Source organism: Microtus pennsylvanicus, chromosome 4 (genome assembly GCF_037038515.1).
Source record: "Microtus pennsylvanicus isolate mMicPen1 chromosome 4, mMicPen1.hap1, whole genome shotgun sequence".
NCBI classification, from domain to species: domain Eukaryota; kingdom Metazoa; phylum Chordata; class Mammalia; order Rodentia; family Cricetidae; genus Microtus; species Microtus pennsylvanicus.
Genome location: NC_134582.1, coordinates 105,419,768 through 105,436,186, shown reverse-complemented (window position 1 = coordinate 105,436,186; position 16,419 = coordinate 105,419,768). Strand labels below are relative to the sequence as shown.

The 16,419-nt window shown below is 42.8% G+C and overlaps 1 protein-coding gene across 1 annotated transcript in view; it reads right to left on the bottom strand.

The window, feature by feature from the left end:
* The window catches only part of Scgn (secretagogin, EF-hand calcium binding protein), a 33,184-nt gene extending 22,802 nt beyond the window's left edge, over nucleotides 1–10,382 (bottom strand). Inside the window, exons 1-3 of the mRNA XM_075970991.1 lie at nucleotides 10,131–10,382; nucleotides 8,982–9,052; nucleotides 2,567–2,659 (exon numbers count right to left, since the gene is read on the bottom strand). Of these exons, the coding sequence (XP_075827106.1) occupies nucleotides 2,567–2,659; nucleotides 8,982–9,052; nucleotides 10,131–10,212 (246 nt within the window). The 5' untranslated portion in view covers nucleotides 10,213–10,382. The remainder of the gene's footprint in view (nucleotides 1–2,566; nucleotides 2,660–8,981; nucleotides 9,053–10,130) is intronic.
* Between the last annotated feature and the right edge of the window lie 6,037 nt (nucleotides 10,383–16,419).

Sequence of the window (16,419 nt, the reverse complement as noted above, 5' to 3'; positions counted from 1 at the left end):
CTTACCAATGTCCACTTAAGAGGTAAAACACACAAAGCACATGTTGTAGGGGACATTTTCAGAGCATCTAGGCTGGAGAACCCAACCAGCAGCTCTAAGCCCTTGATGATCATTCGTTAATTATCGGTTCTTTCAAAAAGTACCATATTCCTATTAGATACGAAACTATGAATCGCACAATAGAAAACAGCAACAGCTGTAACGGTGATGATGCTGGATTTGTTTAGCATCTAATTTGTTCTATATGCTACATGAGTGAATGATTAATCTACCAATATTCGAAGGTGTTGCTCCAAGGTTCATACATTATAACTCAGTCATTCCTGGTTTGTTTCATTTTGCTCTGTTGCTTTTTGAGTCAGAGTCTTAATCTATGGCCAGAAACAGCCTTGCACTTAGGACAATTCTCCTGCCTCAGGGTCTCAAGTGCTGGAATTATGAAAATAAACTGCCACACCTGGTTTAATTCAAATAATCTTAACAAGCAGCTATAAGATACACACACAGACACACAAACACACACACTATACATTACTAGTATTTTTTTTTAATTACAAAAACTGGGTAACAGAAATAAAAAAGCTGCCAGCACTGCATAGTAAGTGGTAGAGTCTGTATTGCAATCAGTCCCCTCTATCCCACACTGAGCCACCATGTTTCACTGATCAGGTGCTATAGATGCAGAGTTTTTCAGTGCCATGTGTGGAAGCAGGCATGACTGCTCTCTGCCTAGATTCCAGGGTTCTGACTATGGTTTATACTCCTTAACGCAATTAGTGTCTTATACGACAATATGCAAATGTGCTAATTCAGCTGGCCACCTTCCTACAACCCACTGTACATTTGATGCAGAAGAGAAATGGGGACCTGAGTTCAAATCCTCAGCACCTATGTAAAAGCCAGGCATAGTGACGGTGTGCCTGTAACCCTAGTGTTGAGGGGCAGAGACAGACAGATTCTTAGGAGCTTGATGGTAAGCCATCCTAGGCAAGACAGCACACTTCAGGCTCAGTGACAGACTCTGTCTAAAAACAGTAATATGGAGAGCAACTGAGAAAGACATCCAACATCCTCCTCTGGCTTTCATACGAATGCTTATGAGTGCACACACATATTCACATATACCATGCACCACACACACAGACAGACAGACACTGCACAAGCAGACACCTGCTGTAAAACTGTAAGCTGTGGTAGAGCAGTAGCAGCCTCATCCATCTCGGGATTATTGCTTCCCTTGACCTAATCACAGCCATAATGAGTGACTGGTTTTTGCCACCTAAGTCTTAACATGCATGGTCTCCACAGTTATACAACAACAACAAAAATCACCTAACCATGAATGTCTCCCAGTGTATCCTACTGTTACGCACACAGGGCATGGAAACTCTTTTTGAATGGTAAACCGGTTTCCAACTGGGAGAGGGACAGTCGGCTGAGAAGAGGACTGTGGTAGGCAGGACTTCACAGCTAATGCAGTAGCTAGCTTTAGGAGGCGCTGAATAAAAGGTGTTTTCTGGTGGGTGTTTGTTTGCTGCATTGTTGGAAGTCAAACTCGGGTCCCTACACCTGCCTGGCAGGAGCTTCCTGCCCAGCCTTTCTGATTTGTTCTTTGTGCATTTTGTTTGTTGGTTCACTTCTTTTATTTCTCTTTTCTTTTCTTTTCTTTTCTTTTCTTTTCTTTCTTTCTTTCTTTCTTTCTTTCTTTCTTTCTTTCTTTCTTTCTCCTTTCTCTCTTTGTTTTACTTTTTTGAGACAATTTCTCTATGTATCCCAGGCTGTCCCAGAACTCACTCTGTAAGCCACGCTGCCCTCAAACTCAGCTATCTGCCTGCCTCTGCCTCTCCAGAGCAGGGATAATGATCTTCAGGGAGAGATGTTTCCAACCTTCCCTGGGAGCTGATGCAGAGGCAGAAAAGTAAATGCTTTCTAATCACCACAATTCAATTTGCATGAGATGATTTACAGACAAATGTTGGGTCATGAATACTCCAAGGACAGAACAGATGTGAATGTTGATTGATCTACTTAAAATGATGAAAGAATCACAGAGCTGCACTTGGTGACATAATCCCATAATCCCTGGAATCCAACCACTTGGAAGGTGGAAGAAGGAAGATCCAGAATTCCAAGTCATTCTCAGCTATACAGTGAGTTCCAAGCCAGCCTGGGCCACATGAGATCCAATTTCATAAGTGAGTGGGAGGTAGAAAGATTCTTTGTTATTAATCAGACAATGAAGGAGATATTATTTCAAAACTATTATCTAGTCCAACAGCCTTTCAAAAAATTCCAATTTCTCAGTTGAATGCAAGATTTTACTGTCCTTTCTGCTGATGTTCTTGTGGTTTTGTTGTTTTGAGGCCAAGTATCACTCTGTAACCCAAGCTAGCCTGGAACTCACTCTGTAACCTAGGCTGGTTTTGAAGTTGCAGCAATCCTCCTGCCTCAGCATCCCGAGTGATGGGATTCTAGACATGAGTAACCATGCCTGGCTTCCACTGTCTTTGAAAGGAAATGGCTGCTCATGAATATAAGGGCATGGGGTGTGTAGTCATGGAAGTACCTCTTTCATCAGTATGCGACCTTCTTTAGCGACACCGTGGGTGGCCGTTAACTGTTGCTTCACTTTCTGCACATTTTCTTGTATCAGCACGTCCTGAAACAAAGCATGTATAGTTATAATCACCAGGATCCCAAGCCTTCAAAGCATGGAGCCCGATCACCATGTTGCTCTAACTATTTAATGATTTTTGTCTTTTCCAGAAGACAAAACACTGACAGACATTTCTTGGTCCACCAACCACCTCTTCATATCCTGACTAACTGAAATAGAGATAAAGACGCTTAGAGACTAAGTGGGCTTTAAAAGAATGCGTTTAACTATCACCAGCTGTTTGGGCGAAAGAAAAGGCCGAGTTATAATTAACGTACAAGAGTTCTTTCCAGGAACTCAAAGGTTTTAGTTTTTTTTTTGTTTGTTTTGTTTTTTTAACTAAACAGTCCAGCTTTGAAAGCTCCTTGGTTTCTCTGTTGGGGAAAAGCAATTGTAAGAGGGAAATAAGTAGAAAGGCAAACAAAGAAGTAAGGTAGTAGATGTTGAGTTAGCAAAGATATCCCAGCTCCCTCCCATGGGTGACATTTCCTTCTATTTCTATTCAGTCATTTTCTCTAGGGGACATAAAGGTTAGGAGAGGGGATATGACATATATAACTAACGGGGAAGAAGGAATTGGCACACAAGAGCTGAGAGGAAGAGGTGATCCCAAAGATTGCCCAATTCTGAGTGCATGGGTGCTGGACTTCGGGCTACACTTTTTTCATCTTAACTCTACTCTGACAAGGCTCCAAATCTATCAGTTACAGATTGTTGCTAGGGCCCCCAAGAGGTGTGACTGTTGAATATCTAGCAGCCATGCTGGTGTCATGGTAAGGTTGACTCAGCTTCTGGTGGGCTCTCTGGAAACCTCATTCATCTAACATGGGCAGGACAGTTGCTTGGTGGCCTTGAACTGATCTAGATGTCCCCCTTTCTCACTTGAAATTGGTGAGAATAATTGTACACAGTGCTGGCAAATGAAATTCTTCAAATAAAAACAAAATTTGGACTGGCCTAGGCATTTATTATTCCTGTCTCATCCAGAATAAGATGCCCCCCCCCCCCAAAACACTAGCCACACCCAGCTACAAACCCAGGGCACACTGCTTACTATTGAACCCCCAAGCACTTGCCATATGGAATGCCAGCCCCAGGAACATGACAGCAAGACAGGCCTGGCCCGTGCCCCCCATCATAGGCTTCCAGGGGCATCTTTGTCCTGTTTTCCCTTCTGCCAAATTTCTCCTTGAGAGGAGTCTACAGTGTTTGAGGAGGTGATAGGAAGGGGGCTATTTATTTCGAGCTCAGAACAGAAAGGATGGGTAGGGAGCTACGAATTTGCGGAATACCAAATAGGAAATAAACATGAAGCTAGAATCTTCCATAAAGAGCATCTCAGAGTCCCCACAGCAGCTGTGAGAGGCAGGAAAATGTCCCTGTACACTGAGGCCCTTGGCTTCACCCCCCCCCCCGGGCTCCTGCCATTTTTTTCTTTGAAGGTGGGTTTCTTTACATGCACACATGTGTGAATGCTTGAATGTACCTGGGCGCGTGTGTGGCTTGGGTTTCTGTTTTTACTTGGCTAACCTATTAGCAGTCTTTTTCTCTTAGGACCAGCTCCTTCAGCTGGACTATTAATATGGTGTAAACCCAGGCTGAAGACTCCTACCTGCTCTCCAATTCGCAACCATTGTCTATTGCTACCCTCAGGCAAGATGTGTTTTTTCTCCCAGATCAGTCTTGGTGATTTAGAAGAATAAAGGAGAAAAGTGTCAGAGCATCTAAGGCACCATTGCCCCAGGATTTAGAAGCCTGCTGTTTCCTTTTGCCTGCCAGGAAACAGGAAGAAATGGCGGTTTGACAAGCTGGGCACTGGCCCACCCAGACTGGCTTGGCACTTTCAAAAGTATACTTTCTTGGATACATTGTTACCTCAGGATAGAACCAAGAGTACCCAGTAGTGTTAGTAAAGCCTAGGACCAGGTGGTTTACAAATGAGAAATTATTCAAACAATCCAGGGACAATTTGGTCACCTGCTTTGGTATTTTTTTTTTCAAAACAAGTTCTAACAATTAGTTGAACAAATGTGATTCTCTCTCAGGTGTATTCAGTCTTTGACATTGTGACAAGACATTGTCACCTACAAAGTTCACAGTGGAGAGCCATGTAATCAAATTACCAAGAAAAGCAACCTCATGCTTTAAGTAAGTTTATGATTTTGGTTGAGCCTTCTTCATCACTATCTTTGAACTCAGGTAGCCCCTGGACAGTCTTGCTTACTCTAAACAGCATAAGACCTTGAAGCTTAAAAGCCAGTCCTTGGAAGTTCCGGTACTTTGGTCAGTAGACTCAACTTCAGGCGAGGGAAGACCAGCCATCACTTTGAGAATGTGGTCCTTGGCACTGGACTCCTGTCCCACTAATTGTGGGAAGAAGATACAGAACATATGTTTGATACTGAATTATAAACAAGGTAGAAAACATTCTTAACTGATGACTTGAGCTACTGGATTCTCTAAGATCATGGTATGTATATCTGGAGTTAAGTATATTTGGGCAGGGATGGGAGACATAAAAGCCAAGGCACAATACTTAGCTAGGGATACTATTGGAAAGTGGCATTGATGGTGTGGAAAAACCAGGGTGGTGTTACACAGTAACCCAGATTAAATCTTCCATCTTGGAAAGAAGTTCCTTAAGACTCAGGATGTTCTAAAAGGAGTCAAAGTATTCCTTTCTGCGGGAATCTCTTTAAAACCAATGTCATGTCTCCTGCCTCTAGGACAGATATGGACAACAGAAATGTGGGGAGCCACTGAGTTCTGTGTCAGTTGATCAATATTTCCCTCTTCCCTGTTTAATCTTGAGCAAGTTGATCAACAAGTCTAAAAATGGAGTTGTGGAGTTGGAGAGATGGGTTTTTATACTGTAGCCCCACCAAAGCCATCTGCTGGGCTGATGGCTTTGGCCTTATATTTAGAATGATTAAAGTAATGATTAAAATAAGTGTACTTGGACAGATTGATTCTGTAAATACATCAACCAAATGTATTCATTATAAATGAGAAATAGTGAAGGGCCTTGTTTAAAAAATTGAATATGTTCCTAAGTGAGTCCACACCAAATGAAAGATGTGAGAAGGGACATTAGTAAATTGAGACCAAAGCCTCCAGTGACAAAGCAGTGTCACAATGGGCAAATATTGTGCGTTCCCATGGTGACCACTGGCAAGCCACCTTCTCTCCTTGAGAGCCGTTTTTTACTCTCAGAACCAGTGAGCAAGAACTTGACTTTCAATACTGCCCAAAGCCTGCTGGGACTTTGGAAAATTTGTTGAAAGGTGTGTCTCCAAATCTACAAACTAGGAGTCTTCAGAGTTTGTTTTAGATCTCAGAGCCTTCTGAATAATTAAGAAGTATATTTTCAGTACCCATTCATGACTGTTAGGTAAAGGGGTTGCATAATAAGGGCTGGGAAAGATATGATCCCAAGGAGACGCCACATCACTGCGAGAGCATGTGCACAGCAGGTGCTTCAGCTACTAGAATGCTCTTTCTGCTTGTGCTGGCTCCTCATGACACAGGAAGAGTAAGACATGGTTATTCACACTTTATGGACATTAAAGTCCAAATTAGGGTATTTCGATGGCATGTTGTTCCCAGCTACAGGTCTGGAGTTTAAGATAAAGATTAGACTCTGTCTACACATATTGCTATCTTTCCCTCACACTATGAGGCTTCTCTGTAGGGGGCTATCAGAGACAAAATCTGTATTCTCTTTTCCCTGTGGAAGGTAAACAGGGTTCCATTGGTTTCCAAGATGTCCTGCCAACCTGGTTCCTTCATGTGTCAAATGCTAAATGTGGAGTAACCTGCCTGCTCTCAGGTCCATAGGCCATCCATTTGTCTGGGTGATGGTGGCCAATTCTCATCATGTAAAAGAAAAGGTGTGTTGAAAACCAAGGAAAACCTGAATGAATGTGTATTGTTGATAGGGTCACGACCGTGTCAAAGACCTGTGGGAAATTGGCAAAGCTCCCCTCCTAAGGTAAAGCTCAGAGAAATGGCAAAGTCTTCCTCTGATCTGAATGCAAGTGTTACCAGTGTATGCAAAACAGAGCAACCACAGCTTCCATCTCCCAATGTGTACAGTCTGAAACCGAGCACCTACAGACACCTTCTACCAAACCTAGCTAACTCCTCCCCTGTACTGTACCTAATGAAAACACAGAGAGTCCAAATTGGCACTGCATCAGAGGGCACACAGCTTTCCTGTCTGTGTGTCTGTGTATCTGTCCTTTCTTCGTTCCCTTACCACCCTTAGTCAGGTTACTCGGGTTCCAGGTCATCACCATGCAGAAAGAGAGGTTGAAGTAACAAGAACAGCCATGACAGTAGATGGCCCCATTAGCCTGGCCCCTTCAGAGGCTTTAGGAACAGGCAAGGAGGCCGAGTGTTCAGTGAGACTGATGAGCAAACAGCTCTCTGTTAGAAACCCCAGGACCCTCTCAGAATAAACAAATACTTTATTTACATGCAGGTGTGCATGTGTGTGTGTGTGCATATGTGTGCGTGTGTGTGTGTGTGTGTGTGTGTGAGAGAGAGAGAGAGAGAGAGAGAGAGAGAGAGAGAGAGAGAGAGAGAGAGAGAGATTTGAGACAGAGTCTTACATAGCCTGGCTTCTAACTTGCTATGTAGTTGAAGACAACCTTGAACTGCTGCTCCCACTGCCTCTACTTCCCAAGTGTTGGGATTGCAGGGGTTTGCTATCATGCCTGATTTATACAACACAAGACATACAATCCAGGACTTTATATGTTGTAGGCAAGGACTATAGCAACTGAGCTACCCCAGTCAACAAAATCCTCCCTCTGGGATCTCAGTGATGGATTTTTTTTGGGGGGGGGTGATTATTCTGTCTTAGAGTCTGAAAGCTTTGAATGATTTTTAGCTTCCTCTGTGTGCTTTCTTACAGTATCTCCCAGTCAGAGTTGAGGAAATGGCGTCTGAATCATGGGTTCCTAGGAAACCATAGCCCGAGCCTTTACAGGTGCAGGGCTCAGAGGCTTCAGAGTGGGCTGCTGACATGGGAAACTAGGTGACAAAGTGGCAATGGGAGTCTCAGTTGTTAGATACTTCCCCAGCTAGACCCACGGCTAGGGCAAAGGGAACAATGAGACCAAGAGAAAAGGAAGCCAAGAGTTGGAGAGAGGAACTTGGAAATAAAGAATAAACAGCAGAAAGAGTTGAGACAAAGAGACAAGGAAGAGAGAAAATGAGGAATAAAAGACCTGGGGGACAGGAGAGACAAGAGAAAACTTTGAGGGGAGAGTTGAAGAAACAAGTGAGAAATACCCAAAGATCACAGAGAGACACGAGACAGAGCGGTCAGAGAGAGGAGAGCAATAACAGGCATTGCGAGGTGTAGGGCACAGACGTGGTCAAAGCACTGAGAGACGAAAGAGGTACAAACTGTAGAGGGAAACAGAGGGAGACCAAGAGTAGATTTCTGTTTTGTTTTCATTTTGCAGCCGGCTGTCCCATCCTCTAACACCTTCCCCTGAAATCTTCTAGGGTGGAGAACATATGACCTTGGTTCTAGAGAAACTGAGCACACTCCAATGCTCCTTCAGGTAGAGGACTAAAAGCTAGAGATAGACACTTCATGTAAATACAGTAGTACCGGACCCTTTCTTCTTGTGACGACCACCCACCCAAAGGAATTCTCTCCACATTGAATGAACATCAGCCACACACTGTCCTGGCCTTTGGAGTCTCTGTGTTATTTTTCTCCGCTCCTTTGGTACAGGAACCTTCTAGAGTTAATCCACATCTCTCCAGGCCAGATTTACCATTTGGGTAAACTGCTTTAAATTCATATCTGACTCTCAGAATGTAGTAGGTTTTGTTCTGGTTTAGCAGTTCATGAGACATCTACAACCTTTTAATCAAACATATCATGGGGAAATGATTTAAAATGATTTGTTTGCCATGAGTAAACATGGAACCTTAAAGCTCATAGCTCATAATGTATTCTCCATTCTTTTGTGGTTTAGGTCTAAGAGCTACCCTACCGCTTGCTGAAATCCATTAGCAGAGATGTAACCAAGGAAACATTCAAATTAGAGTTGATTGAGTCCACAAAGTTAGGCACTCTATCTGCACGACAGATGTTTCGATGAAAATTGGTGGCCAGCATGCCTAGTAAGATGGTGCCTTTTATAAAACATCTGCCGAAATCTCTTTATGTTGCTAGGAGAGGGAGAGATGCTACAGGCAAGGAAGAAATGAGGTCAGGTGGGATTATAGGTTCAAATCAGCACGGGACTCTGCAGCTTGCATTTAGCTGAGAGAGGCATACTGCTGTGCTGTGAGTACTTACCTCCGTGCCAGATTTTGCCAGCAAATGGTCGAAGAAGGCGTCCAGCTCTGTCTCTCTTATGTAACCTTTTTCTAATGCAAGAAGATAAACATAAATAACAGTCACCAATACGGAATAAATGTGACAGTGTTTGTCTTAAAGATTACTGTAGGTGTGAAGAAGACTCGAAACAGTGCCTCGTAGATCCCAGGCTGGCCACAGATTTGCTATGTAGTTGAAGAAGACTTTGAACTCCTGATTCCCCTGCCTCCACCTCCCAAGTGCTGGGATCATAGGCATGTGCCACCACACCTGGCCATTCAGATTTGGGTTTAGTCAGGGTTTTATATTTCATATGCATGCTTCTTAAGTTTTTTTAAGGTTTGTATTTATTTCAATTGTGTGTGTGTCGGTGTATCTGGCAGCAGTGCAAATCAGTGTCTGTGCATCGGATCCCCTGGAGGTGGGTTACAGGTAGTTGTGAGCCACCCAACATAGGTGCTCGTACCAAACCTGAGTCTTCTGAAAAAGCAGTAAGCGGAATTTATGGCCAAGCCATCTCTCTAGCCCACACTTGTTGCTGTTGTTATTTCAATAGCTGCCCAATAATATTTTGATGGGGTGAATACTGAATCATAGCTTCTGTGTGTAAACACACCTTTCAGATATCGTCTTTGTGTTTCTCTAATTACTAATGAAACAAAACCAAATGATATGCAGATAGGTTTCATTTTCAAGAATGTTTTGAGGTAGAGGGGAAGTAAATCTGAATGCCTCTAAAATTCATCCTCCTTTGTAGGAAGTGGAAAATAGGAAATATGACAGCCACAAATGAAAACTTGTCACATTTACAGAAGCACCAGGGATTGCCGAGTCTTGGCCCAACAGCCTAGAATACATCTGCAGTTAGATTTGTTAATATATTAATTGCATATCGCTATGATGATATGCATGGGTTGGTATGATTTCCACGGGTTGGAAAGCAAAACCCCTCAACCCACACAGAACTTTCAGAAGCGTTATTCATGTGTACAACCAGTAAAATAAGTCGACTGCTCTGCGTGTACTCTATGAGGCACGCAGTAGGCAACTTTTTCCGCAGGGAAATTAGGAGAAGTTCCATTTCCCTTAGTGACTAAGCTAAGCGTTCAAGTAGCCAAAGCGACTCACCTTCTCTGTCGAAGTGTTGCCAGATCTGCCAGAAGCCAGCGGCGTCCAGACGCGCCGGGGGCTGCCCGATTGCGTTGTCCATGGTGCTGACGGCGGCGATGTAGCCCAGCAGTATTTCCAACTTGTCTGCCGGCTTCCTCTAGGGCTAGCGACCAGTGAGTGAGTGGGCAGGGCAGGCTCGAGGGCGAACCGCTCTGCTCTTCGATGTCGCTGAGCAGTCTCAGCCTGGATGGCAGGCTTGACGAGGCAACCCAGGAGCCCGGGAGCCCGCCCCGCCGCTGGCGTCCTCCTGCCCCACCCCGCGCGCCCGGCAGATCACAGCGGGGCTCCTGCTGTGGTGGTGTGCGTGGGCGGGAGGGGGTAGGAATCAGGCAGAAAGGAGCTGTCTCTTCTGTCCGCGGTTCACTGCCTTTCAGTTTAAGTTGTTTGTCAAACTCACAAAAAACATTCCCCTCAGTTTGACTCACCTTTCAAACTAATGTCTCAAGGGGTTTCTCTGGAAAGGTTGTCTGTGTAAAGGGTTGGAAGAAGTGTCAGTGCTGGCATCTTTTGGAACTCATGAGATGCACACATACTGTGGTGGGGAGGGAAGGAGGAGGATGAAGGTGCTCACAAGTGCCTTCTGACAGCAGATTGGGTCAACAGAGGACTCACATTACTGTCATATACTGTAGAGACTTGCCACTGAAGGACACTACAGTCTGTAGCTGGTTGTTTTACTCTATACTCTTGAATTACTCTTGAAGGGCCCGCCACCCAGCTCCCAAATAAACACACAAAAACTTATTCTTACTTATGAATGCCTGGCTTTAGCTTGGCTTGTTTCTAGCCAGTTTTTCTTAAATTATTCTATCTACCTTCTGTTTCTGGGCTTTTACCTTTTTCTCTTCTATATTGTTTTCCTTCCTTCTTACTCCATGGCTAGTTGTGTAGCTGGGTGGCTAGCCCCTGGCATCCTCCTCTCCTCTCTTCTCTGTACTCCTTCTTCTTCCTTCTATTTATTCTCTCTGCCTAGCAATCCTGCCTATTTCTTTCTCCTGTCTAGCTATGGGCCGTTCAGCTCTTTATTAGACCAATCAAATGTTTTAGGCAGGAAAAGTACCATCTTCACAGAGTTAAACATATGCAACATAAAAGAATGCAACACATCTTTGCATCATTAAGCAAATACTCCACAGCACAAACAAATGCAACACATCTTAAAATAATATTCCACAGCAGCAGTCACTGTGACTTAAAGTGTCTTTATTAAGATGCTGAGGGGAGCCAGTCATGGGCGGCACACACCTGTAGTCCCTGCACTCAGGACTTTGAAATAGGACTACTGTGGTACATAGTGAGCTCCAGGGCAGGCTGAGAGACAAAGTGAGATTTTGTCTCAAATAAGTAAGTAAGTAAATAAGTCATTCAGACACGCAATATCAATAACAGGGTTCTCAGAGGCTTGCATTTGACTCCCTAAACGCGCTTGAAGATCAAAAGCCGGCCATCATTTAAAGAACACATTTCCTAATGACCAGAACTGTTTGGCTAGCTGATCTCCCAGACAGTAAAGAAACTACTCTGGTGACTTTTGACTTAAAGTGTTTTGTAAGGGAATCAGTAGGAGTTAAGGTAAGAGTTGGGCTAAATGTGGTTACTCGCACCTACGATTCAGGGACTCAGGAGTCTGAGGAACACCGTGATTTCCAGGTTAACCCTAGGCTGCCATGTGCAACTTGAACGAAAGAAAAAAAGAAAGGAAGGAAGAAAGGGAGGAAGAAAGGAAAAAAAGAGACACAGAGAAAGAGAATGAAAGAAAATTGGGAAGAGTTGGACCAGGAATGCCCTTTCTTTGTGGCCTGCCCACTCTTCTATTGGCATCCAATTTACTCTAAGGAGCACACAGATGTAAGCTATTTAAACTACAGTAGTAACAAGAGCAGAAAATTCATCCGATAGCTCTGGTTACTTATCCTGATGAACCAAGTGGTAGCTCTGGGTTGGATTTCTTACTTTTTAGCCTTGGTTTTATGTTTCAGACTGAAGAGTATGATGTCTGCCTGGGAGGAGTGCTGTGCGGGTCAGAGACACATATGGAAATGCCCAGTCAATCACAACTGCTATTTTGTAGTGCCTGATGACAGAGTGACGTGTAGTCTTTAAAAAGACTTGGAGAAAATAAGGAAAGTTTGGAAAAATTTACAGCCAAGAGAAACCTACTGTGACATGATGTTCAATGCGACACTTAAAGTTTTAAATAAACATGGATGTCAGATAATAATATTTAGAATAGTTTAGAAGAAGGGAGCCTTGGGCTCAGAATGCAGCTTTGCAACTTGCTAGCTGTGGGATATTGGACAAGTTACTTAGAAACAGGTTGTTTTGTTTTTGTTTGTTTGATTTAGTTTATTATAAAATGAGACCATAATAGCATTTGCCTTGTAGAGTTGTCATGTTGCCATAATGTTAAATAATGATGCTATAGATTCTTAGCATAGCATATGTAAATAGTACAAATTAGATACTAAAATGATTAATCTTCCATAGAAACTTACTAATGAAATAAACTTTTAGAGTTTGGAGGAGTATTATTTAGGTAAAGGGAAGAAAAGGAATATCATTACTCATGAAGAAAGTGCTGGATACACAAATTGGAGAAGCAAATAGTAGGAAAGGGAGAAAGGCTCAGTAACCATAGCGATCACATGTGACCCTAAGAAATTATGGGATACAATCCCACACATCACTAAAAGACACTAACCTGTATGAACTCACCATGTTGTTGACTGGTCTTGTTTTCTGATCAGTAATAGAAGAAGAAAAAGAAAGGCAAAGGCCAATAGTAGTGGTGGGAGCTAAACCAGGGCAGGCAGTTACATCCCCAGGGAGTGCATCTCCATGAAGGAATTTGCTGCCTAAACAGAAAACCTATGTCACAGAGCATTTTTCAATTTCTCATAAGCCAGGCATGGTGACACACATCTGTAATTCCAGGACTTAGGAGGTTGAGGAAGGAGGATTATAGGTTCCAAACCAGCCTGAGCTACACAGAGAGACCATTATCTCAAAAACAAAAAAAGAAGAACAAAAAAAGTCTCAGAACATAGGGATAAGACATAATACTAAAATGCAACTTACAAAAGTGTGCCTACAATCAGATCCAATACTGTGAGACAACAGAAGCATGTTTTCATTCAGATCAAAACTAGAAGGTAAACAGTAACAGAAGAGAAAGCAATTAAGAGACTGCTCAAATCTGGAAAGCAAACGAACAGGCAAGTTCCAAGCGGCGCCCGGTGTCTGGAGCTTCTGAGTTGCTGCCATTTCCACCCATGAGCTACCTTGAAAGTTTATTAAGTCCCCCCCCCCCACTTTGTTTCTCTCTCTCTCTCTCTGTGTGTGTGTGTGTGTGTGTGTGTAGATAAGTGCCAAAGTGAGCGTAGAGGTCACAGTGGTCAGTTCTCTCTTTCCATGTGGGTCCCAGGGATTGAACTGGCAAATTCAGGTCACCTGGCTGGCACGGTGTGCCTTTACTCACTAAGCCATCTTGCCAGCCTCAGTGATTTATTCTTTTTAACACAATCACCTATCATAGTACTAGGTAGACTGTGTTTGTGTATCTATACTCCCCTGTAGAGTTTTCTTCTGAGATAATCACTCAGATCTCAGCAGGGGGAACTATTAGGGGAAGAGTGAAAGATACCAGGTTTCTTTTCCTGGCTTTATCTAATCAGAGGCTTTACCTGAAAGCAAATACTCCCAGCTGGAGAAGAAGCACTTTGTTCATTGTTTGGCTCAGCTCCTCCCACGGAGACTCCAGACTAGCTGGTTTAGAGGGCAAACTCTAAGTGGCCTTTAAAACCTCCCCTGGAGATTGCATTGCAATCACTGAGCACACTTTAACCCCTAGTTTTCTGTTCTTTACATGTTGGTCATTTTGTTATTATATTTTGATAGGACTTTTCAGATGTGTCCATTTGTCTCAAGAGAAAGCAAACATCTAAGTAATGCTGTTTTATTAGCACCTCAGCTTCGGGGGGGAAAGTATACTTTACATTTTTCTGCTCAGTTTTGTTTTAGCAATCAGTGGCTGAAATTCAGGCCTAAAATGAACCCCACTGATGTGTTTTTTATCTCCCGTAATCATGTCCTGCTTTCTCATTTGCATAGCTAATTAACGGTTAGTTGCACAAAAAGTAGCGGTAGTCTGTAATTTGAAGCATTGCTAATTAACCCTGAAGCTTGCATTCAATTCAGTGTTGAAATATCTGCACCATTTTACAAACTCACAGTCCCTGAACTAGAAGCAAGGACTGTGCTTTCTCTGGCATCATCTCCTGGCCACTATTAAACATTCACGCTCAGTAGATAACTCACGAACCACACAGTTGAGTTAGAATTCAAAGAGGTCATCTTCCCTGAGGAGAGAAGGGAATAGATACAAAACAGGACAGGCTTTACTGTAGGAAAAATTTTAAACCACTGGATATAGAGATAATGTCTGTTAATATTTCCATTTTTGTTTCCTTTACAAGCATAAAACTAGTACACATTCTTTAAACAATGGAGTTCAGAAGCAATAAAACAAGGGAAAACTTCTTCATAATTTCAACTCATAGAGATAGTCAATAATAATAACATACAGGTATATGGCCTCCCAAGCCTTTTTATACACACCAAAATGGGGTTCTTCTGCTGTCATTGGTCTGTCCCACTGAATGTCATGAGTCATGTCATTAAATGTATTTCTAGGGAATCATCTCAGTGGCAAATTATAATTTATTCTAAGTCCTGTTTCATCACAGTTTTTACTATCAGCGAAATTTTTGTTCACTCCTAATGATTTCTTCAGTGTATAATTATAAACAACCAGTCTTGGACAGAACAAAATATAACATTTGAAGGTTTTGACACATATGGTTGGGAATGGTTTCTCCTCTTGACCATGTATTTCTAGTCCCAGTAAATGTGGAAAAAAGACCTTTCCCACTGTGCTAACAATGAACAAAAAAGCCTAGAATGACATTCATTCTAAAGTAGTTGTTGCAACTTATTTTATGGTGATTGTTTAGAGTTTGCTTGGATTTTATTTTATTTTATTTTTTGATACAGGGTTTTTCTGTAGCTTTGGAGCCTGTCCTGGAACTAGCTCTGTAGACCAGGCTGGCCTCGAACTCACAGAGATCCACCTGCCTCTGCCTCCCAAGTACTGGGATTAAAGGCGTGCACCACCACCAGCTGGCATTTGTTTGGATTTTAAAGAGGTGTTGACAGAGGTTTTTGTCCTGCCCGGTTCTGAAGCCATTCAGTCCCAAAGAAACACACAGATGTCTACATTACTTCTAAACTGGTTGGCCTATTAACTCAGGCTTCTTATTAACTCTTATAACTTACAATAACCCATAATTCTTGTCTGTGTTAGCCACATGGCTTGGTACCTTTTATCAGCAAGGCATTCTCATCTTGCTTCCTCTGTCTAGGTGACAAAGATAGACTGAGTCTTTCCTCTTCCCAGAATTCTCCTGATCTCGTTGCCACACCTCTACTTCTTGCTTAGCTACTGGCCAATCCGAGTTTTATAAAAGCAATACAACTGACAAATCTTTACAGGGTACAGGACCATTGTCCCACAGCAATGAGGTGGCGCCCGGTGTCTGGACCTTCTGAGTTGCTGCCATTTCCACCCATGAGCTACATTGAAATTTTATTGTGTGTTATTTTTTTTCCCTCTCTCTCTGTGTTTTAAAGAGGTCAAGTTTGTAACATACACATATCTCTCCAAAATCCCTCATGCATAGTTTCACTGTTCAGTTTTTCTATATTATCTTAATGGGATTTACTTTCTCTTAATGTCACAAAGACTGATAACACACACCAACACTCAACACCATTTCCTAGACCTGTTAACATGAGAAGAAATTTGAAATGTTTTTCCAGCTACTTATACAGCTTTTTGTTATAAATTTAACAATAAAAAAACAGCATAAGAGGCTGGAGAAGGGACTTGGTGGATAAGTACGTTTTGCACAAGAATGAGGAATTGAGTTCAAATCCCTGAAAGCCCATAAAGCAGGGTGCAGTAACATGCAGCTGTAATCCCAATGCTCCTGCCGAGCGATGGGAGATGGCTACGGGCGAATCCCCAGAAGTTCAAGGGCTGGACAGCCAGTCATATGCAGTGTTGAACAAGAGACTCTCTCAGAAAAGGTGAGAGGTGAGGACTAATGCCTGAGATGGTCCTCTGACCTTATATTTGCCGCACCATGCATGTACCCATATTTATATGAACACACACACACACACAAAA